This window comes from Eucalyptus grandis, chromosome 8 (assembly GCF_016545825.1).
Source record: "Eucalyptus grandis isolate ANBG69807.140 chromosome 8, ASM1654582v1, whole genome shotgun sequence".
Classification (NCBI taxonomy): domain Eukaryota; kingdom Viridiplantae; phylum Streptophyta; class Magnoliopsida; order Myrtales; family Myrtaceae; genus Eucalyptus; species Eucalyptus grandis.
In genome coordinates this window covers 13,705,852-13,730,974 of record NC_052619.1, presented here as the reverse complement: position 1 = coordinate 13,730,974, position 25,123 = coordinate 13,705,852, and the positions used below count along the sequence as shown (strand labels likewise).

At 40.6% G+C, this 25,123-nt stretch overlaps 2 protein-coding genes across 2 annotated transcripts; both read left to right on the top strand.

The window, feature by feature from the left end:
• Positions 1-12,780: 12,780 nt before the first annotated feature.
• LOC104456670 (transcription factor UPBEAT1) lies at positions 12,781-13,593 on the top strand. Its single transcript, XM_010071523.3, has one exon. It carries the CDS (start codon positions 12,941-12,943, stop codon positions 13,322-13,324), a length of 384 nt encoding a protein of 127 aa, XP_010069825.2. The 5' UTR covers positions 12,781-12,940; the 3' UTR covers positions 13,325-13,593.
• An 8,569-nt stretch (positions 13,594-22,162) lies between these two features.
• Positions 22,163-24,353, top strand: LOC104456669 (WRKY transcription factor 23). Its single transcript, XM_010071522.3, has 3 exons — positions 22,163-22,854; positions 23,244-23,387; positions 23,713-24,353. The coding sequence occupies exons 1-3, from the start codon at positions 22,454-22,456 to the stop codon at positions 24,140-24,142; spliced, it is 975 nt and encodes a 324-aa protein (XP_010069824.2). The 5' UTR covers positions 22,163-22,453; the 3' UTR covers positions 24,143-24,353.
• The last annotated feature ends 770 nt before the right edge of the window (positions 24,354-25,123 follow it).

Sequence of the window (25,123 nt, the reverse complement as noted above, 5' to 3'; positions counted from 1 at the left end):
TTATACTTAATTATGTTGACATATGATCATGTTATATGTTATATTTGTGATTTAAAACAATATGCAAATGCATTTATTGAAGTATTTGAAGCGTCATAAGAGCGGGCGGTCTCACAAATCAAAGAGGATTACGTGATCTTTGAGATTATAATTGTGTTACAATATTTGATTTACGCATTTCTCTTGATTTTCGAGATATCACAGATTTTAAATGCGTTTTGCAAATTTTCTAGTTGTGTTTTGATAACTTTCCCTTTTATCAATATATTTTCCTTATTTGGTTATTTTTTAAATAGCGATATTCCTATAAATAGACCCATAAGATATTGTAATCTATACTTCTTTATTAAAAAAAAAAACACTTTCTTTTGGAATCATTTCCAAGCATGACTTTCTCTTTCTTTGCGTCAAATTGTTATATCGTGAAAGTGTCAAGTTATATAGTATCTTCAATGGTAAGGACCAAATTATGAGATCACTAATTTGATAATGTTATTTAAATACATTAAATAGTAAGAATATCATATGCTATATCATGTAACATGATCGTGAAAACTAACCCTTTGTCATGTTTCAAATTTACAATATAGCGATAGATATAAGAACCCATGTTATCGATTGTTTTCATAATCAACATCAAGCTCGAGAGATGTGGATGCATGTCACCTAAATTTTGACATGATAAAAATTTCGAGAGGCGAGGATATTCCACATCCTCACATAAATCTTCCAAGCCTCCGTGGGAGACGTCCATGTTAGTAAAACACAAAACGAATATAACAGGATCTTAGGATACAATGAACATAAAAGTCGAGATCCTTTTATGTTTATATAAATATAACATTACATATGGTTCATACAAGTAAAAACCACGTCGCAAATTCAGAAAGATGTATGAAAAATGAAAGATCTTATTGGGAGGGTTTGTATTAACAAACATCATCGAGACCCTAGTTAAGTTAATTGGAAAAGTAATTATAATCTTCGTGACACCTTGGAAATCGAAGAGATATACAGTGGAGGCTAATTATTTTAAATAGACGATATTAATGCTTTTTCTCAAAAATGTTTAGTAAAGATTTAACAAGTTGGGACACACTTTCAACTAACGTTCCATGCAAAGAGAGGGTAACGAAGTTTGGTGAGCTGATGAGCGAGAGAGACTACGTCGGTTGCTTGTGAAGACGCGTTTTCGGAGCAAATTAAGCAAATGGGATTATCCACTAATTTGTGGACCGTGGTCGGCCCAATTAAAACAAATAAGTATATATAAAAAATCAAAAAAGAAAAAAAGAATTTTGCTTTTGGGGCAAAATATAGTAAAGCTTTGGAGCGATCACGAGGAAAGTCGTGGAAGACAATGACAGATGCAACCAAAACCAACTGAATTAACGGCCTTCAACGTTGGAAGAGGAGGAATGTCTGGTTAGTGTCGGCGTTCGACTTTTGATGGTCCCGTCTTGTCTTTCTTGATTCATGCGGCCGCCGGTGGGGCCCTGCGTCATGCTTCTTGTGGACTATCATAACGAGTAATGACACCAAAGATTTCAAACCGGTCGGCTTGTTTCACAATTGGCATCAACTGATTTTCGCGTCATAAAAATATCCCAAACTAGTCTATGGTCTGCTGAAATCTTAGGGTGGAGTTGGACGGAATTTGGAATTTTAGCAGATTTTCGAGACGTGAAGGGGCTCTTCTGGCAAAATCAACAGATTTTGAAATTTCAGTTTCATTTTTTTTCCGAATTTGGTTTTCCCAAACCAATGCCACCATTTGTGTTGAATTTCCACTTTGGGCCCATGTCACACTCCTAGCATCCGAGTTGTGTTGCTGCTTGTGTTTCCTTATAAAAAATTTAATGAGATATCAACAAAAGCTAATAAAGAATAGATTTGTGATAGGTGTACTAGCTTAAAATTCCTGATGACATGAAAATAATTTGAGGTAAATATAGTACTAGTTAAGGTGTCAACGGTCCGGATCTCCATATTACCCAAAATGGACCTGAGCATGTTTTGGTACATATGTGTTCATGACTCGAGCCATATAGTATCTGAACTAAAGACACAATTAGGTTGGGTCAATTTAGTTTGGGTATTTTTGGCATCGGTATATTAGTTTGTGATTTTTGTGTCATTATCCTAGTTGGAGAAGGGTTTGGGTGCATTGTTAGGGACCATGCTATTGATAAGAAGCGCTCGGTCCACAAACTATGTGCCCTACATTATGCCGAACTACACCAATGAGTTCCTTACTTGGGTGAGGCTAGGCAACTAGAAGCTCCTACAAACTTTGTCCACGGCATGTAAGGCTAACATCTTGACGGTCCAAGATGGTTTAGGGAACTACAAAACAATTGGCAAATCTGTAACGCAGCATTGAAGCGATCTAGCACAATAAATTATATAATCCATATCAAGGCCAGTATGTATAGATTGTTGTGGTGACGGATTCATCGCCTAAGACATCACTTTTTGACACATTGCCGTTGCCAAATCACCAAACAATTACTTTGTGTTCCAACTCCGACCTCTTGGTCTACTATCGATGTGGCTTCGAGGGTTATCATGACACCCTTTATGTTCATTATGAGTGACAGTTCTACAAAGGGTGTGACTTCTATGGCACCATTGACTTTATCTTTGTTATTCTCCATATTTATAACATCCATGCCTAAAAACCCTCCCAACAGGGTCAATACCTTCATTGCATAGGCCAAACCGATCCCAACAAAAATACAGGCATCTCCATCCACAACTACAAAGTTATCGTAGTTTTATACCTGAGATCAATTCAAAGCTCTGTCAAAATGTACCTTGGAAGGTCGTGGCAAATTTATTCAATAATTGTTTTCATGAAGACTTATCTTGATAGCCTAATTAACTCGGCCGATTGGTTGAAGTGGGATGGTGACTTGCCGTTACGACTTTTTACTATGGAGAGTATATGAACACGGTCCTTGGGTCATTGATTGCAAACAGGGTCAAGTGGGCAAGTTATCATGTCATCACAAGTGTGACAAAGGCTTCGAAGTTCCTTGCCAATGGCATGCCTTACACATCTAGTCTTTAAGCTTTGCAAAGGCAATAAATCATAGCGAACCATAAAATTTGACTCTGTCACAATTCATTCACAGAGAAAGATGATATTTAGATTTTATGCAGTAAATAGAATTCATTAATATTATTAAAAATAATTAAGGATTTCTTTAAAATAATTTCCATTGTTAGAGATATTTTGATTATTATGTTAATTATCCATATCACTCAAGATTGCACACATATGGCACACATATTGCACGCATATGGCACGTATATTGCACATAGATCTCCCTTTAATTGTGCATATCTTGATTGAGATATTATATTAAAATAGTTATCTAATAAGACATATAAATAGATCAATGTATTCTTCATTAATATGTCTATTGAAATACACAAATTCGGGTATTTTTGGCATCGGTATATTAGTTTGTGATTTTTGTGTCATTATCCAAGTTGGAGAAGGGTTTGGGTGCACTATTAGGGACCAAGCTATTGATAAGCAGCACTCTCTCCACAAACTGTGTGCCCTACATTATGCCGAACTACATCAATGAGTTCCTTACTTGGGTGAGGCTAGGCAACTAGAAGATCCTACAAACTTTGTCCACGGCATGTAAGGCTAACATCTTGATGGTCCAAGATGGTTCGGGGATCTACAAAACGATTGGCAAATCTGTAACACAACATTGAAGCGATCTAGCACAATAAATTATATAATATATATCAGGGCTAGTATGTATAGATTGTTGTGGTGATGGATTCATCGCCTAAGACATCACTTTTTGACACATTGCCGTTGCCAAATCACCAAACAATTACTTTGTATTCCAACTCCAACCTCTTGGTCTATTATCGATGTGGCTTTGAGGGTTATCGCGATACTTTTTATGTTCTTCTGAGCGACAGTTCTACAAAGAGTGTGACTTCTATGGCACCATTGACTTTATCTTTGGAAATGTTGTAGTTATTCTCTAGATTTATAACATCCATGCCAAAAAACCCTCCCGACAAGGTCAATACCTTCATTGCATAGGCCAAACCGATCCCAACAAAAATACAAGCATCTCCATCCACAACTACAAAGTCACCGCAGTTTTATACCTGAAATCAATTCAAAGCTCTGTCAAAATGTACCTTGGAAGGTCGTGGCAAAAATATTCAAGAACTGTTTTCATGAAGACTTATCTTGATAGCCTAATTAACTTGGCCGATTGGTAGAAGTGGGGTGGTGACTTTGCCGTTACGACTTTTTACTATGGAGAGTATATGAACATAGTCCTTGGGTCATTGACTGCAAACAGGGTCAAGTGGGCAAGTTATCATGTCATCACAAGCGTGACAAAGGCTTCGAAGTTCCTTGCCAATGGCATGCCTTGCATCTAGTCTTTAAGCTTTGCAAAGGCAGAAAATCATAGCGAAGCTTAAAGTTTGACTTTGTCACAATTCATTCACAAAGAAAGATGATATTTAGATTTTATGTAGTAAATAGAATTCATTAATATTGTTAGAAATAATCAAGGATTTCTTTAAAATAAGTTCCATTGTTAGAGATATTTTGATTATTATGTCAATTATCCATATCACTCAAGATTGCACACATATGGCACGCATATGGCACGTATGTTGCACGTAGATCTCCATTAATTATGCATATCTTGATTGGGATATTATATTAAAATAGTTATATAATAAAACATATAAATAGATCAATGTATTATTCATTAATATGTATGTTGAAATACACAAATTCCATATTCCTATCTTCAGCATTATTGTTCTTAAGTTGATGTTAGATGTTGGCTCCTAGGAAAACCCTTTTATTATAAAAATGTTCACGATCCTTCTCTTTTTTGCCTCTTTTGCTATCTCAAACCATTTCTAGCTATTCCTCCAGCAATGTGAAATCATGGTGTAGCAAAATGCCTTACCAACAACCATATAAGTACTTATTGACCCAGAGCCATAACCAGACCGCTCTCAAGTGAAAATCCAATCTCCTTAAAGCCTCGAAGCAAGTTGCCCTCAAGAGAGCTCAACCTCGAGACCTGTCGGGCCGAGTTCACCAAGCTTGGTGTCTTAGACAACGTTGCCCTTGATGCCAAATAACATTTTCAAGTTGAGAAGCAATGCTTTGTCCGCAAACTATGTACCTATGCTACACCGAACTACACCAATGAGTTCCCTACTTGGCTGAGGCCTGGCAATAGAATGCTCTTGCAGTCTCCGTTTGCATCGTCTATGGCTAATATCGTGGTGGCCCAAGATGGTTCGTACAATCGTAGCATTGAAGTAGTCTGGCACAACAAGATACATTATCTATTTCAAGGCTGGTACGTATGAAGAGAATGTTGAAGTTGGACAAAAATTGGAGAACATTATGTGGGTAATCTATTTATCTTCGTATAGCTGGGGAAGACAATGAGATCCACAACTTCATGGCCCAGCCTTCATTTTGATCCAGAAAAAGCAACATCACTTATGTTTTTTGGGCGTAGGCCCAAACCCAACCTCCACAGACCCCAAAAAAGGCCAAAAACTTTTGGAATTATTTTTTGGGCTTTTTCAATAATGTATAGAATATCATTTTAACTTTGGGAGCAAGAGATTAAAATCAAGCACGCTAACCGTCTAGTATAGGATTTTGCTTATGCAACCACAAAGTATATATGTTCATATACCTATGTACGTATATATAATGTTTATATACATAGACTGAACACTTAATTGACTCACTACATAATTATCTGACTCAATGAGAGGTATTTAAAATGAGTTAAAAGTCGAAATCCTTCCACGTTTACACAAGCATGATGTTATCTATGGTTCATACATGCATAAATCACTTGTTCCAAAAAAGCTCAGAAACCTTTATGGCAAATTCACAAAGATGCATAAAAAATGAAAAAAATTATTGGAAAAACGAGTCTTTTTAACGAATACTCTCGAGATACTTATTAAGTTAATCAGAAAAGAAAAAAACATATGTCAAGACACTTTGAAAATTGAAAAGATATAAATGGTCGATGCTAATCTCTTGAAATGGACACAACTCTAATTTTTCTAAAAGTGCCTTTAGTAAGATTTAGCAAGTTAGGACCCTCTTTTGATATTCTCTTAAAAGAAGCGTGAGGAAGGCAGAGAACCGAGCGAACGGCGGCAGGACAACGGGGCTCGGCCCGAGGCCCTTGTCGGGGAACCGACATAAGACACTGTTCTTTCAGCTAACATTCCGTGCAAAAAGAAGTTAGGTGAGTTGATGAGCGAGAGAGACCGAGTCATTAGCTTTATGAAGACGCGTTTCCGGAGCCAAATAAACAAAGTAGGATATCATCCACTAATTTGTGGTCGGCCCAATCAAAATAATAGACATACATATAATTTTCTTTTTTTAGGCCGCAAACGTTATTATGCAGACAAAAGCGATGGAGTTGTCACGAGGAAGGTTGTCGAAGACAGACAGATGCATGGGAAGTTGCGGAGTTAGACCACCAACTTGAGAGAGAGAGAGATTCCAACCAAGACTAACTAAATTAACCGCCTTTAACGTGGAAAAGCAGGAATGTCTAGTTTGTGTCGGCGTTGAGCTTTTGATGGTGCTGTCTTGTCTTGCTTGATTCATGCGGCCGTTGTTGGGGCTGTACCTCTTCCTTTTTGCGGATTAGCACCCACAGGAATTCCGCCAAAGATTTCAAATGAGTGCATGTGTATTAAATTATAGAGATGATTGGTTTCAAGGTGGGTGTTTCTCACCTTGAAACTAGGAATTGTCTGCTAAAAATTAGTTTCAGAAAATTGAAATTGAAAACTGCTTGTTAGTTTCATTGACCTACCTAAGAATTGGACTCGATTCATGGAACTGTTCAAAATGTTCCCATTTCAAAAGAGGTATGAGACTTGAGAACGAACGATGAGGTCAGAGGCGATCAAGAGCAAGAGTGACAGACGGATCAACGAGGCCAAAGACAATCTAAAGCAAGAGTAAGAAGGGGATTGACAAGGTTGCGGGCCACCAATAGCGAGAGTGAGGGAGGGAGGTGACACCATGAGATGAGTGAGGTGAGAGATACAGAGATACAAAAAGGAAACTCAGATTTGATTTGAAAATTTAAAACATAAAAATTTTAGAAAAAATCATATATTTACCAATCTAATTTGGTTGGGCGATTTCACCTTTGGAGCTAGGAATTGGACTAGTACTCACCAGGCCCAATAAATTGGACCTAAGAACTAAATTGGTCATCATAGGAACTGTTGGTTCTAGACTAGTCTAGTTTGGTTCTGGGTAGCTCCTAATTTTTTTGCACAAATTTATTACATTTACCGTAAACTAATTTTTATGTTGCAAAAATATTACAAACTGATGCATCCATGACGAATCTACCAAAACCTTATTGTGAAATTATACGAAAAGGAAAAATTAGCAGATTTTCCAATCTCGGATCATTTCCTTCATATTTGGTTTCCTCAAGACTATGTTATCCATTTGTATTGAATTTCCACATTGGACCCACGCCAATCGTTGAAGTTTTGTTGTCACTTGTGTTTCCTCATCGACAATTTAATGAGATATTAACGGAAACTAACGGATGGAAGATTTATCACGAATGTACCAAATTAAAATTCTTGGTGAAACAAAAATTAGTTTTAAGGTAAATATAGTGTTGGTTAAGACTTAAGGCTATCAATAGTTCAGATTTTCGTGATACCCAAAAACCGACTTGTACATATGTGTTCGCGATCCGAACCGTATAGTACTTGAACCAAAAATAGGGTCAGGTCGGTCCCATTCCGATATTTTTGACATCCCGATTAGTATATCAATTTGTGATTTTTGTGGTATTAACCCAATTTGGAAAAGGGTTTGGGTGCACTGTTAGGGGCCCAGCTGTTCAGCTACGTTGCTGGGGGAAGACGATGAGATCCACGACTTCATGGCCCAACCTTTATTGATCCAGAAAAAGCAACATCGCTGTCGTTCTTTTGGGCATTCATACCCAATAGCCCAACAAACCCAACCTCCACATAACCCTAACAAGGCCGAAACCACTGGGCATTTTCTTTTGGGCTTTTTCAACAATGCATAGAATATCATTTTAACATTGGGAGCAAGAGACTAAAATCAAGCACGCTGACCGTCTAATATAGGTTTTCGCTTATGCAACAACAAAATATATATTCATATTCGTAAATATATATAATGCATATACAAAGAGGAAACGCTTAATCGACTCGTTTCTTAATCCTTCAAAAAAGATATCTTTCATAAAAACAATAATAGTGGAAAATAATGATGGGTCTCATCCACCACCATTCCTCATTTTATCAATTCAAAGATAACTACCCCTTTTTTTTTTATAACAAATTTATTCAACTTGCTCAACTCTGGAATGTACGTATGTTTGTGTGTGTGTGTGTGTGTGTATTTATGTAATAAAGTGGGAAAAAAAATCATTAAATGCACGTGTCCAGATCAGCGAGCACATGAGGATTTGGACACGAAGGTTCCGAAAAGCCTCCCCCCATGCCCCGCTCGCATCGACCCCATGAACGTGTGGACATCCAAAACTCCACTTTCCTGCGCCACGTGTGCACTCCAGCTTGGCCCCATCTGTTCTCAAAAGTACCTGACAAGGCCACGACAGGTCACCCCCCGCCCAAAATAAAAACAAAAAAGAAATTAAAAATGCTTGCAAGAAAATTAAATTCATATTTAGAGAGAGAGAGAGAGAGAGAGAGAGAGAGAGAGAGAGAGAGAGAGGAAAATTAAAAGCTCTAATCTACATGGGGGGGAGGTCGATAGATGCTTGCTTCCCTTTCCCTCGTGCACATGGAGAACATGGCTTCCATTCGATTCCCCGTGCTGATATGGGGCCGTATTGGGCACCATAATTAGGTGATTTATCGATGAGTTTAGGGTCTAATCACACGTGCTATTGGACCCCCTCCCTCCCTCCTCAATCGAGAGCAGCTCCCCCATCTAATCTCTTGCGCCACCACACTCATCATTGATTAAGCGACCCTAAACCTAATCTTTGATTGGATGGTCGCACAGCCCGACATAATTAAATTGCAAGAATTTGGTAATGTTTCGTAGTCACTGTCATGTTCTGTGAATTTGTACCGTTCTTGAGACAATATAACAAATAATGTACCTTTGTTTTGGATCGAATGGCTACTTCCATACCGTTAGCGGACAAAATCCCGCGAAGGAAATACCGAATTCTCCTCCTTGCAAATTCTAATCCCTCGAATTCTCTCGCAGATAATAACTTCCAGTACCCACAACCCCCATCCACCACCCACCATCGTCTGCGACCGTCCACCCCTCCCCCACCATTTCTGTCGACGCTATCCACTGCCGTCCCTACCTCCGCCGTCAGCCCTCCTCCCCCACCTCTCTCTCTCTCTCTCTCTCTCTCTCTCTCTCTCTGTGGCACAGAATAGACCTGCAAGGGTGATTTGATTTCTATGGCAACGGCCGAGGTATGAAACTCTGTTTGAGGTCAAAGCTGTCAGGTCACCAAGGTCGCCCGTGGTCTTGCTGCAGCTCGAGACCTCGATTTAAGGTCACCCAGCAATCGTGGGCGGCCTTGGATCGAGGTCGGCATTGCCACGACCCGTCCTCCGCATGCAGTATCATGATGTCGATGGTGAGCAACAGCCAACCGAGAAGTGATGGGCATGGCAGCTGCGGTCGAGTTTAGGGTTTGAGTGATTTAATTTTGGGATAATGACATCAATGTTCCATAAATTTTAGTCTAATATATAATATGATTTTTGAACTTTGAATTTATTTGGTGCCGTCTCCGAATTTTCTGTAAATATTCATACTGGTCCATGAATTATATATAAATATTTAATGTTATCCTTCAACTACTTTAAATTTATGGACAACATTGAATATTTTCATATAATTTAGGGATGCTGCATTGAACAAATCAAAAATTCATGAATCACATTACACATTGGGTTAAAGTTTATTGACCATTTGCGCAAAAGAAAAAATTATTTGTGCTATTTTTCCTCTGATTATAAATTGGTTTCGGATGGTTTGAGTGAGTGAGAATTTAAGAATTTGGAAGGACCATTTTCGAGAAGATAATGTCATTTTGGTTATTAGTGCTTAGTAATGTCCACAAATACTTAAATAATCTGTTTTTAAAGAGGTGGACACATGCCACTAAGAAGTCAGAATGTTGTTGAATTGCGTCTCCCGAAGGGAAATAATACTTTAGAGCTAATCCACAGTGTCAAATGCTCATTGGAGACAACAATTTGGCTAGAGAAGAAGTCCAACATAAATTTGCACGAGATATCTCTTGCAAGAACCATTACTCCAATGTCCAAGACTCACGATGAACCGAAAAGGGTGGGGAAAAATATGTATAAATCAAAGGAAGCAACTTGTCATGTGTATGATGCATATCAAAAGTGGAGGAATATCGAGTATAAATGCGCCCATCATAGATCATCCGCACGGGGACAAAATAGATGCCCTAACAAGAGCACCATGACCTAAGCTAGGGCAACCCCAATAATTGCACCGCATGCCTATGCAAAACATCAAATGAGAAAAATCCACAAGATGGAAATACAAAAGAGAAATAAAGAACGCATACGCAATAATGCAAAGGAAAGAGCTACACGAGCTATGTGGGTCTGATTGAGCCATGCATGTGCAACAGCCGTCATTTGCAAGAGAGAAAAAGAAAAAAAGAAAAGTTGGCGATATCATCGCACAACTCACCATTAGCCAACCAAAGAGGACGCAGCTTCTTGTTGTAGAATACAAGCAAAAGAAATGAGATAAAATAAAGGAATTTGAATGAGAAAAAGGGACACGAAGATAAGGAATAAAAGGCCACCGTTGTTGGCTTCGAAGGAGGGTTTGCAAAATACAGATTCAGATCGCATCGCACAGAAGTTGCCACGGTCACATGGATACAGCCATACATTCTATGGGCTCGCTTCGCGCGTACCCTTCCAATGCATTTGAATCATCTAATCTCTTACGGCCGAAAAGAAAATGAATCGGTTCATTAATTAGCATTAAAGCAGTGCCCACGTTTCTATTTCATGTGCAGAGGTTTCTCTCGAGCTTATCCAAACGGGCAAGAGCATGGAACGATTCTGATTTGGTTAGATGAGGGCAAATTATGTGTACTTTTTTATATAGATATCCTATGAAAATGATAGACAGATGGTAGCGTCGGTGATGACGAGGAAAATTAAAAAAATTCGAATGTTGAGAAATCTTGAGGAGAAATGGCTACTGATGATATAAAACATTACAGCAAAAGAAGAAGAGGAAGATACAGCTTTATTTTTAATAGGTGCAATGTAAAAGGAATCAGGTAATTTTCTTGAATAAAAATGTAAATCAGCTAAAGTGATCTTACCAATCAATATAAGCAGAAAGGGTTTAATAGATCTCCATCTTTTTTTCCCATTTTCAACAAAGAAGAAGTGGTAAATATACCCACATTGATTTTCAGGAAAAGAAGAAGAAGTAGTAGTGGGGGAGTCTGCATAACTCTTTCTCTAGTATGTCTTTAATTACTGTTGCCTCCTATTAAAAATAATAATGAAACACGTTGAAAATCATTCATATTATCACCTTGACTACTATTAAAAGATAGTAACAAGAAAAATAGGAATGTGCACATCTTGTCACTCTAGGGGCCGCCCGTGAATCTATTCTTTCCAATTAATTAACGTGTCAAACATCCAAAAAACCCATCTATAATTCAGAAAGGAGATTCTAAGTATCGAGCCTGCGAACATTGGTCATGTGTATCGAATTGGCGAGGAGATGCATTGCATCTTTGTCTACCCGCAAAAAGATTTGCCCCCGGAAGGCAGATCGAACTTCTTCACGAGCTTGTACTTTTCACGGAAAAACATGTTAGAACGTGATCTTAGGATATTAAATAACGATCTTTCGAAAGAAAAACCCACCCCCATCATCGTCACATGATCGAAAATGGGTGCATGAATGTCAGAGCCTAAAGAAGAAGGAAAATAAAAAGGGAAAAGAAAAACATGCCTTATCCAACATCAATGACTCCGTTGTCCACCGTTCCTAACACAAAATTTTGACAGGTAACCCACCGTGGTTCTGCACTTCTTTATTGTTTAATGAATGGGGTTTCCCATGAGGAAACATGGGCTAACCACTTAAGAATCCCCGAGAAAAAGGTTCACGAAACATGCATTCACGCTCGATTGAGCTGGAAGTATTAGGCCACAAGGGTCACGCCGCAGTGCATTGAATTTGGAAGGGGTGGGAGGCCTGAAAGAATAATCCAGCTCGGTTTGATGAGGTAATATCTGATGAATGGAGGCGGTGGTGGAGGAAACGGTGGCCGTGGTGGCGGTGGTGGTGGTGGTTCGAGAGAGGGGTGGTGGTGGGTTGGGTCGTGGTGGTGGTGGTGGTGATGAAGAAAGAATAATCATGTGGGTACATGTGCATCTTTTGCGCTGGGTGCGAGAACATGCTCAAAGTAATAATAATTAGCGGAAGAGAGTAGACGATCAACACAATAATGATACACAACGCTCTCTACGCTTAGCTTAGGTGTATGTGTACACTTGGCATTTTCCCATTGAGCTATCCCATTCTCTCGGAAGCCCTCCGGTCGAGCTGGGCCGCGGTCCCCACCACCACTTTTCTTGCTTTTAGCTCCTAGTGATTATAATTAAATCGCATTATCCTCCGGATTGCCACCAAACCCTAGCTCCCCAAGCATCGTCACGCCCGTATAAAATGCCCTCCCCGTCGTGCCATGTTCATGTCACAACGCAACGCAAAGCTCTCTCTCTCTCTCTCCCCCTCTCCGCTCAGGACATCAATAGGGAGAGCTTCGTCAGTCACATTTGATACCGTTTCACCATAATGGGGGCTAATTCTCCACATTCTTTCATCGTTTCCCTCGGCTTCAAGGGTCTCGACTCCGATGACTCGAATGGGTCTCCGAAGGGCAGGCCGGCCGTGAGCAAGAGGAGGCTTCAGGCCAAGAAGAGGCTAAGGATCATCAGGAGAAGAGGGCTGAACAACATCGAGAAGAGAAGCAGGGTCGGAGCCTCGAGGGGCGTCCCGAGGTGCTCGCGGAAGATTGAGCGGCGGGTCCGGACGTTGAAGACGCTGATCCCGAACAGCGAGTCGATGGGTTTGGAAGGGTTGTTCCGGGAGACGGCAGATTACATACTAGCTCTCGAGATGAGAGTGAAGATGATGAAAATGGTGGTTGACATGTTCTCAGGTTCTAGTGACCAGTAATTACTCAAAACTACGACCCTGTAGAGAAGCCAAAGCCTCATTCTTTCCTACCCATTTTTTTTCCTTTTACATCTTTCTTTTCTTCTTCTTATTTTCCAGTTGTTAAATGTGTTTAATTAATGCGATTCTTGGCCGGTTTGTTCGAGGTCAGATAAATCCGCAGCTACTGTTAGCACCTTTTGATGTTGTCGTCCTCATTATTTAAGAGTAGATTGGTTGATTCATGAATTTGTCTGAAGAGAGAGCATGATGGTAGCTCCTCATTTACACATTCTTTTAATGTGCTGACCTGTATTATAGTTTGCTTTCATCGACCAGATCATAAAGTATTTATGGCTTTTGAAGTGGTTATTGTTGATTTGGCCCAAAAGATATTGGAGAAAAAAAAATTATGCTTGGGAACTACAATATGAGAAATATGTTAATTTAGGATTCTAGGATGCATCGCGCTCTGAACTGGTCAGACGATCCACATGCTTGGAATTTTTAATACGGCAGACGAAACCAATCACAATATGAAAAGATATATGGGAGTGAGTGTAATTCTATGTGGATTTTAATCTTTGTGAAAAATAACTGAGTTGATTTAGTAGAATGAATCAACACAATAATTCCATCACGTTACATTATATTGGTTACTGAACAATGTAAGTTGTCGATTGTATATCCCAGGATAGAAGAAGAGCCCTGTTGACATATGGCAATGCTAAACAGCTGCTCCGCTTTTTTTAATAATGACTGTAATCATAGATTGAGTTGTGTTGTACCAATGTGAGATTCATTATATAAAGTCTTTTACATTATTGGGCTCAATTTTGTATTGATACTTTTTGTAAGATCTGAGTGAATAATATCAACTCCACTTTTCCAGTTTAGGAAAAGTAAGTTATCAAAGCAATTTAAAAAATGATCTCATGAAAAATTCAATCAATCCGTATCTTCTTCTGGATATTTAAAGGGCAGAAACGCAGTGGAAGAATTTTTAAGCTTGGTAAAAGGCAATTTTGAACCGCCCTCTTCTTGGGCTATCTCATTCTGACCATTGTATTGGGCCACATTTTTGAAAATGTATGTGAACACTGGACCTAGGCCCAATGAATCAGCCCATCTGTTAGACTATGAAAATTTCTAAACCCCAAATTAGGAAAATTCATTTTGCCCCCTTCTTTTTCTTCTTTGTTATAAAAAAAAATTCTTGTCAGTACTTTTCTGAGGGATCGAACTCGGCTGTCGGCCAACCCCCGCCATCCCTTGCCACTCAGGAGCTGTTTATCTTGGTTCAGACAGGACCGAGCATTCAAAACCGACTCTTTTGATAGAAAATAAGTGAATCAACAAATGTAAGTAGATAGTGTGGCCGCGAGTGTCGTGAACCGAGGTTCAACTCGATCTTCATCGTGCAAAACAGGGCGGAACACGCATTTCAATCTTGGAGCCTAAAATTTTTAGCATATCAATGTTCTAGAACGATTCCAGTATCCTACGCACAAATTCTAAGCTTTCACTTTGGAAATTTTCTCTTCTTTTGCTTTTGCATTTGTGGGAAGCGTGAGCCGAATGGAGTTTCCGTCATGTTCTATGAACAATGTGAAATTGATGAGATTCGAAATTCGACAAATCAAAGCAGAAGAGCCCCGAGGAATTGGAACGCAGCATCGACAAAAAGTAAGCAACGCCGTCCCAAGCAAAGGAACCTTGTCCGGATCCGAGCGAGATGGCTGTCGGCAACAATCAACCACGTGCATATCATCGCCCCCGGCAAAGTAAAAAGAGAAACGTCCTGCACGACCGGCTTTTGCTCTACCGACTTAGACACCATGATGATCTTTGTATTCCTCTCGTGCGATTTTTTTCGCGCGACAGAGGCAGGTGCCTTTTGTGCAGGACACGCCGAGCGCTCGCACGTTTCTTTTAGCGAGAGGCTCGACATCGACATCAACTTCGGCTTCTTTTTCTTCATCGAATTCGTGTTAAGTAGGGTTCATAAGGGCGCCGGTTTCGGCTTCACGCCCCTCCCTGAAGCTTCAAGAAAGCAGATTACGAAATAACTTTACTAATCAAACGCCGAACAAAACGTGAAACGACGAGCAAAAGATGATGCATGTGACAAGGAGGCATCACTAGAATAGGTTAACTAGGGCAAACGTGGTTTTGGCTACGTACGCGACACATGATCAAGACGAGAACCTCTCTCCCTCATTTTCTCTCTCTTTCTCTCTCTCATGGGCACATGGGCTGTTGAACATAATTAGGGCAGGTGTCACTCTTCCTGATCCTTGCGAATCGCTTCAAGATCCATGTTTATCATCAAAACCCTCGAATGAACACGTTCGCGTCGTAATTATACCTTCGAGCCTTGTCGTTTTCCAGTTTGACCACCTCCCCCCGAAGCTCGTTTAAAAAAATGGGGTACAGAGATCAAGGATGTGTTGGCCGGATGGAGCCAAAGTGTTTTTTGACTTCGAAATCTGCGGTCGCCCCTCGCGATATTCCTATGGAGAAACCAGCGCACCTTGGGTTCGTTGCCCCCCATTTGAAAAGTCATCGTGTTGCATGTGTTTTTCGAATTAGGCTTTTATTCGATTTTGACCTGAATTTTGTCACGAGAACAGATTTCGAGTAGATCGCTTCAACGCATGGTGTTGGAGAGATTAGTAGGCAAAAGGGATTTGAGATTCGAAATCTGATCTCATTATTGGCATGCGAAACATAGTGTTTGGTTCAAGTAATCAAGACGTGGCCGTGCCAAGTCTAGGTGCCAAATGTCACTTCGAACGAACGCCTTTTGTGACTCTAATTATTGTTTGAGGACCATCTTGACGTATTCTTCTGAGAAAAATTTATGCCCGGACGGTTCATTCGAAAGCACCAAGGACGGAGCGCGAGCCCCTAGAACCAGTCCCGCGACCGCGACACTCGCACATTTGATATCTCTTCGAAATGAGTGAGGCCGCGAGGGGGCCAATCCCGGGAGATCCGATCTAACTCCCGTCTCCATCCAATCCTTGTCCGGGAGAGACGTGTACGTGGGCACGAAATCTACAATGGGTTTCCAAAAGGGACGAGGACGAATTCGGAAGAAGATAAGGTCAAGTTGGCGAGGCACGTGAAATTGAATTAAGGTGGGGTTAGGTGAATGGTGGGGGAAATCTGTCGCCAATCCAATTAGCAAGCTGCGAACATTGGCTTAGGAATCCCCAAATCCCTAAAAAATATTTATATATATGAAAATCTATTACTGATGTATAAATCTGGTGAAAGAGACAAAAACGAATTTCGTTTTAAAATAAAGCACCCGCCCAAAACGGTCGTTATTATAGTATTACTAAGACAATGACCATTTCGCTGAGCCAGCGAAGATAGATTTTTCAAAAGCTGGAATTATTTTCCACGTTGCAATCGCTATCGTCCTCATTCACGCTGGCGGTTTACGGCCAAAGTTTCATTTGTTTTTCCTAATCAATGCCTTGGTGAAAAGTTTTCAATTTGATTACCGATGACCATGTTTGAAAAAATTAAGTGATCTCGTTTGATTAGCGAAGCACTCTCGAGAGGAAAGTTACAATCGCGACTCCCTCCTAATTTTTGGCATGGTCCACGCATGGCCCGGGCCTATTTATGATAAGAAAGACTATTTGTGCAAATTAAAGTAAATTAAGCCGGGTGCACATAAGTCCGCCACTAATCACCGGATTAGACTCTAGTTTGGAAAAAGAAAAAATTAAACCTAAGTCGATGAAATCGTTTGCATTGAGAGGAGGGATGAGAGAATCGAGCATGTATCGTGCACCTAAATTTGATATTCGTCCTTTAATCATCGACACAATCTTGTCGCTAAAACTTTTTCTTAGCCTTTCGCGCATTCCTCGATAAGATGGGGATTGGCTTGTGATGAGCCTCGCGGTGGAGAGATAGCAATATAAAGTACTATTTTATGATGTTGATTTGATACACCCTTTTCATGGTGTGTGTAGTTGCTATAGCTAGATATTAAAGGCAATTGGCCTGGTTAGGCCAAAATGCAACACCGCAGAAAATGGGCCATTATTAAATTTTTGGGTTAGTGATGCCGTATTCTTCACAAAACCTAGGGATAAATATAATCGGGACCGATTAGCAGAACAGCAACTTCACTATTTCGACCCGGCACTCTCCATTGTTGGCTTCCCCTTTCCGCACGTAACTCGAGATCCACTGACGAATAGGTCGACGTGATTAGATAGAATGATTTAAAAAAAGACGAGAAGGTACGCAAATTTTTTTCTCCCGAAAGAAAAGCTTACTACTATAATTAAAGAGTTGATTGCAGTCATTGTTTATTTCCTTAATATACACATATATGACTGCCACAAGCTGCTCCTCTTTTGTCCGAAACGTTCAAACCCTAGATTCATAAACATAAACTACTATCAAATTGGAGACTCGCAGGCAATGGTCAAAAGCAGGGGCGCTAGACCCCAGGCCCTGGTTCGGTAAACAGAAGATGGCGACTAGAGAAGCAATGGCTAATCTCTTTTTATCTAATCCCGTCGTACTATTATTTAATCTTTTTGAGCTCCTAAACGTACGAAACAAGTAACCATCCTAGTCAATCGGCCACTCGAAAATGGGATTTTTCTATATCTCTCTTTTCTTTTCCTTTTTTATCGAATATCTTGTATACGATCCCCGCCACTACGAGCATGACGTTGACGTAAATTAGAAAAAGTTATTTCGATTACCAATTCAATCAAGAAAAAGATTAAGCAAAAGGGACCTATAAGATCGAGGGGCGTATGTCACAAGCAAAACCCTAGGAAAAGGAATATACCGAAATCGCGTAAAGCTTTGAGCAGCCTACCGTGGCCCTATAAAGCGCCCCCCCTCGACTCCTAGAGAGATTCCTTATCGAACTTCCATATTCAGCATTTTCAACTTAGTGCTAGTTTTGGCTTAAATATTTCATTTTCAAGTCTCGTATATTTGGTATGGTTTGGTTCATGACCCTCATCCTATAAACCTGTTAAGGTTTCTCTTCACTAAAGTTTTCGACGGTGCGAGACTTTAGGAATTTCGAATTTATGCTTAATTAGGCGGTATATATATATAGAACATTTTCAGTGGCTGGGTACCCTTTATTTTGCGTGGACTTGGGAATATCAACCCGAAAATGATATGACAAGAAAATATAGCTGTAGCTAAAGAAGTGTCTAGATAGACTTTTAAGGATTTTTTTCTAATGAAAAGTGGATGATTTAGAACACGTTTTCTAAAAAATGATTCCTTATATTGCTTCAAGAAATAAATGAACTAAAAATATTTTCATCACAAATAGAACTATTTAGATATAAATTGTCAACAATAATGAAAATATTTGTTTAAATAATTATTTCAACTGATGTAAGAAATCATTTTTTGGATGATGTTTTCCAAATCATTCATATTTCATAAATAAATGGAGTAATTGGACAAACGCGCTTTGAGTCCTTTTTTTAACTTGAGTTGCACAAAGTTCTTGTGATATATGAATGTTGATATATTAATCCACATATCATTTTTTCATAATTTTTTGAATATTTGGACGATTTTTCATAACCTTTTACTTTATTTTATTTTATTTACTTTATTGTACTTGATCCTAAACAAACTTTTTAACATTTTTGGCGGGAAAGCTAGATAAAGCAAGGTCTATATTTCGACATTTAACTTTCTCCCGAACTTCGTTAATCAGACTGACGTGGTTTGCACATGCGCAATTAACTCGTGAGATATCCTAGTTTCTTTATGCATATGCATATCTAGTTCCTTGGAAACGAATAAAAAGCAACCTATAACATACACATAACATGGCTAAACTCATCAAGGTGTACCATGAATAGTATGAACAGTGTCGCTTCGTCTGCACGAGAAAAGCTCTTCACCTCGAACAAGCAATCGATTTTGTTCATATTTCATATGCACGCACTCTATAATAACCATGTATTGATCTTCTGTGCACGAATTTTATATAGTTGCGTACCCTAAATTATTGGCGCTAGCCGAAATAATTCCGTCGCCATTTTAAACTCTTCATTCTTCTAGCTAACGAGAACAAAATGACAAAAGTGAGAAAAAAAAAAGAATTTTAATTCAATACCTAGACGAGCCAAATAATTGAATGCACGAAAGATAGAGATAGAGAGAGAGAGAGAGAGAGACGGTCTTACACGGAACTTTAGTGTAACTTGGGGCGAAATTTATGTGTCCTTTTCCGTTTTTTGATCGTGGTAGGCCGCACGTGCATGAACTTTCATCATCATACAATCCGAGGGTTCCCACCTAAAGCGAAAGCAAATCACACGTCGATTCTATCTTCTCTTTTTTTTTTTTTTTTTTTCTCCTTTTCTTTTGCCCGCCCCTTTTCTCTTTATAGGAATAAGTTAAAATTTTCATTTTAGGAGGGGAAAAAAAAGGACCATCCCCTTAATCTTTCGACTTGTCGCCTCGACAATAAAGCTCGGTTTTTTCTGTCCCGAGCGGGCACAAGGCGTTCGAGTCCTCCGGTGAGAAGTAGAGAAGAGAGAAGAGAAATTATTTCTTATTTTTTGTTCTAGAATTTTAGATATAGAAAAATGGAATAGTTTTATCGAATGGATTTTTTTATTTCAGAAATAATTCTAGAACAGAAATAAAAGATTATTACGTGTGCCTTAGAATGTAAATGATTCATGGTGTCGTTTTCGGTCCGTGGGTATTTTCTCTTGCTGCAAAAGGAAGCAAAGGCTCAATTGGGCATCGGGATCGACACCTGCGAAAAGCGAGCGGGTGTTGCAGTCCTGAGTTCACACCACCATAGATTCAGATGCTCCAATTTCGCAGATGGAATAAGATCGAATTTTTTTTTTGTGTTCCCATCATAGCCAAATTCTACACTTCTTTCTTTCTTTTCCCAAATGTCATGATGATGCATTAGGCACGTCTTCATAATTCTAACTTGCGGCGGACATGCGTGTTGGTAAATAAGTCTCGGCACGGGTCTAAACCAGCACAGCATAATTTTGAGCACCGGATAATCCTTGGTTGAAGTTGAAATTACTGAACCGCGAGTATTGTTGTTGGTAGTCACATAATTTTTTTTTACGGATATGTATCATGTTTATGGTATTTGTTACCAGATCGATATGAAGTATTTATAGAGCACTAGTATCGATATGGTTGTCCATTGTTGTCCATTATATTTGGAGTGACTTTTGCTTTGAATTTGTTTGTCGCACCACGCAAATCTCGGACCTCCTGCGTTCTTCGGTGCAAAGCGCCTCGAAAGTCCTATGGTAAGTCTTCAAATCAGAGAGGGAAAGTCAAGAGTACAAATAAGAGGTTTTAACCTAAGGACACACGAATTCTCGTTTCAAGCTCATTTTCGTGAAACCTACTTTTGTTGTTTTGTTATAGGAAGACTCCACGAAAGTCTTCAAGAATTACTTTTACGTGAAACTTCACCTTACAATGAATTGATCCATTCAGCCTCGTTAAAAAAAAAAAAAAAAAAAAAACGATTAACAATGCACATAAATATGCAAATCAAAGCTCGTGAGAGTAACCCAAAATATGGTTGGACCAGGATAAGAACCTATTTTCACTTTAGTAGTACATAAAGTATCGTGCATCTAATCTACACGTACTTCTTGGCCACTGATCACACGTACGCTCTCGCAAGTGAAGCCTCCACATCTTAGTACCAACAGAAAAATCAATCGACATAAAGCGAATTTTTTTTAATTTGTATGTAATCATCGCTTGTATCCTTTTTGCAATAAAGTAAGTCGAAGGTCATCTTTCCTTCTCGCTTCGTATGCATAGTATATATAATTCAAATACATAAAATATGGGTACAGAGCATCTTTTCTTTCACACGACAATTTATCCTAGCCATGATGCGGATTTTCAAAAGACCCACAAAATAATTCATCGTGTTGAGAACTCAACTTATCCATAGCAAAAAAATGTATATATTTATATATATAATTTCCAGGTGGAGTTAAAAATTATAAATTTGATGGGTCTGTTTTTTACAAAGTACAAACCGGTTCGATGATTTGGTTCACACGTGCGCGTGCGAGGAACCGGGGAGCGCGTGGGGGGTGGGGAGTGGGGAGGGCATCAATCATGCCGCAATCACCTCACGTGCCATGCAAAATCCTCGTTCACACCGAGGCGAGTTCGGCGGTCAACGTTTTCCGCTCCTCCTGCGCAAAGGGACCGGCACCGGCAATAACCAGGAGCCGCACGTGATGCGGTCCCTCCCCCTCCGGCCCGCCCACCGAACCCGACCCGCCGTCCGTACTCTCCTTTGACCTACATTTGCCGGTCAACCTCTGTCGACAGGCCGGTGGTATTGGTGGTGATGGTTGTGGTCCGCGGCCGTACCTCTTAATTTGCAGAAGAAGATGGTGGAAAGGTCGACGGTACACTGCACACCCAATTTCAAAAAAAAAAAAAAAAAAAAAATTCCCCACATCTTACCGAAGAAAAAGAAAAAAATTTGAAGCTTTTTTTCTTTTATCAAGTTTTCAACTTGCGTAGAACACGAGAGGTATTGGGATTTTATGAGGGGAAGATTAGAAGGATCACGCTTGATTTCGATGGGTAGATAATTGGGCCATGATTTTTTTCTTTCATTTCTAATCTTTTGATGTGTCTTCTGATTGATCGATGGACCACGAATGCGAAATTTCTAATCTTTCGATATGTATACTGATTGATGGGCTGCGAATGCGAAAGTCACTTATTTGTATATATGAATAGATATTTTAAAACGGTGTCGTGTCCATGATTTATTTATATAACCCGTTCGGCATGTGGCTCGAAACTGTTTATGCAGTTCGATTCCCTCCTTTCCCGTTGAGGAGAACAGTGAGTTTTTTGCACAGGATTTTCCCAAGGAAAAGAAAAATCTCATTTCACATCCTCTCTCTCTCTCTCTCTCTCTATAAACCCAGATCGAACCTGCCCTCTTCTCTCTCTCTCTCTCTCTCTCTCTCCTTCCACTGGCTGCACAACTCCAAGAGCTTACTCTCTCTCTCTTCCTCGAGTTCGAATATCGGTGGTGAATCCTTGGTGGGAAGTTGCACCATACCCCAGCCATCCCCCCCTCCTTTCTCGAGCAGCCTGATGAAAGAGCGCGCGAAGATGGAGAACACCGACGGGTCCGCATCATTACTGTTCGCCGATCACGGGCACGGGGGCCTGTCGGATTTCGTCTTCTCCGAGTTCGACAGGAGCATGATGGCCGGGTCCTCAGGCTTCATGGAGCTCCTGGGGTTCCATCAAGACTCCTCCGGCCCCTCGCTGTTCGACGTGCCGCTCCAGCCTCCGACCAGCAATGCGATGGAGTCGTCGTCGGAGGTCGTGAACCCGCCGGCGACGCCCAACTCCTCCTCCATATCCTCCGCGTCCAACAACGACGGGCTGAACAACAACAACGAGGAGGAGGAGCAGCAGGTCAAGGCGAAGGTTGAGGATGAAGGAGTAGAGACGCAGGAGCAAGAAGAGCATCAGAAGACTAAGAAGCAGTGAGTCTTTTCTTTGTTTCGGCTCGATCTCTTTTCTGTTTCTGCTCCTTCGGAGTGCAAGTGAGCTGAGACTCCAGCGAGGGAGTGGATACTGGAAATGGGTCTTCCATTTTTTCTTCCTCCTTTTCGTGGGTGTGCTGTTTTAGGGTTTTCTGGTTCACCGGGTGCACCTAAACATGAACCTAGAAATTATTGGGGATCAATTAAGGTGAAGCCAGCAACATAAGGATTTCTGGTGCAGTGCGTACCTACTGCAAGAAAATCATGTTTTGGCCCCAGAAATAAGAGCAAGATTTTAGGGTCTTGTGTTTGCTTTACTGATAACTTCATTTGGGAGGAGTCTTTTCTGTAAATTAATCACCAAGTGGGTGTGCCTGTGTGTGAATTAGGTTGAAAGCGAAGAAGACGAACGAGAAGAGACAGAGGCAGCCCAGGGTGGCGTTCATGACAAAAAGCGAGGTTGATCATCTGGAAGATGGATACCGGTGGCGAAAGTACGGCCAAAAAGCTGTCAAGAACAGCCCCTTTCCTAGGTACCGATCATTCTCATTTTGGACACAATCAACAAGAATAGAAAAACAGGAAAAAGAAGAGGAACTAAAGAAAAAAAAAAAGAGAGGGAGAGAGAGAGCATCTGTGAGTTTTCAGACAATTAAGACGACCCACATGCGTGTTTGCAGCTTAAGATTAGAATATTCATTTCAAGAGAACCTGTTAAAGTCACACCTCTCTGTGGTTTTGTCTCCTCCTTTTGTGTTGTTGTGTAGCTTAGGGTGACTCATTTGCACTGGATCATCATTGCAATGGTACTGATGTGGGGGGTTTTGCCCTTCTTTTTTTTCGGTGGGTCGATTGCAGGAGTTACTATCGTTGCACTAGTGCCTCATGCAATGTGAAGAAGCGAGTTGAGCGGTCGGTGACCGACCCGAGCATCGTGATGACAACCTACGAAGGCCAGCACAACCACATGAGCCCAGTCATGCCCCGGTCGATCCTCGCTGGAGTCACCCATCCCCCTGCCGGGGCCGCCGCCACCGCCTTCTCCGTGCCTGCCATGCCGGGAGCGAGTTTAACCCAACACCATGCCCTTCACTATCAACTACAATCCTACGCCAACAACTGGTCAATGAGCAACAACAGTGCGGTGGTTCCAAGTTCGGGGTCAACAAATGCAGCTGTACTTTTGAATAAGAGGCGTTTTTGCAGTCCCGGCCCTTCTAATTTTCTTGCCGACAACGGGCTTCTTCAAGACATGGTCCCTTCTCATGTACTCAAGGAGGAAGAGTAGTAATAGCTGATACGAGATATTGACAAGTGCATACTATTCTTTTTCTTTCTTCACTGATGAATGACTGAAAATGAGAGAGAGGGGAAGCGCCGGTGATGGACTTTCCATCTGATCACTTGCAGTGTTCATGACATGTATTGTTACGTTGCTCATGCAGAGGTATTTAGGCACTAATCCTGTATTGTGAAGTTCATGATCTTTTGTTCTTATACGGCTGTTCTGTTCTGTTCTGTTCTTCGTTAAGTTCCTAAGCTACGGAGCGCGGGTTCGCCTGCCGCTTCATGCCCGGCTCGAGAAACCTCCGGTTTGTGCAGGCCACGCCTCTCGATGTGCATGATGCTCACATATTTCCATCGGAAGAGAGAGGTTCTATGAATGGCAAGATCTCTCACATTAATTCATCCCGATTCCATATCCCTTCTGTCCTGTGCTCTTGTGTTTGTCGGAGAATCTGCATTTAATTTCGCTCAAAAGCCGGGGATTCGCAGCTGTTTCTCTCTCGCGGTATTTAGCATGTTTCTGTAAGAAAACCACTCAATGCTGCGGAAGCTTCTCATCCAAAGTGCGAATGTGTTGCCTTTCTCTTTCTCTTTTTAACGTCTTGGGACATAGAATACTATTTATGGCAGACCTAGTGCATAGATATTGAGGATCTGTTGGGAAGGAATAAAGTGCTCCATCGCTTCTCTTGATTCATGCATGGAAGTCCTCAAAGCGGGAAATAAATCAACCACATCCCACCGGCCCACATTGGATTGCTGAGTTTAGTGGCGCCTCTCTTTCGCTTTTCCTTTTGCACCTTTGTGATGCCCTTCTTTTTTCCTGTATTTGGGCTCGCTTCATCTCAACCGTTAGATCACGTTGATCGTATGTAGAGCCCGCAACATTCAATGGCTGAAATGAAGAGGGTTTACATACTCTTGAGAACGTGCAAGAATGACCCTTCTTTTGGCCTTTGAGAGATGATCTTGTTGCTGAAAT

Coding starts and splice junctions, on each gene's coding strand:
- LOC104456670 (XM_010071523.3), top strand. CDS start 12,941: ATGGGGGCTAATTCTCCACATTCTTTCATCGTTTCCCTCGGCTTCAAG.
- LOC104456669 (XM_010071522.3), top strand. CDS start 22,454: ATGAAAGAGCGCGCGAAGATGGAGAACACCGACGGGTCCGCATCATTA. Junction 22,855..23,243: donor CATCAGAAGACTAAGAAGCA/GTGAGTCTTTTC, acceptor TGTGTGAATTAG/GTTGAAAGCGAAGAAGACGA. Junction 23,388..23,712: donor AAGAACAGCCCCTTTCCTAG/GTACCGATCATT, acceptor GGTCGATTGCAG/GAGTTACTATCGTTGCACTA.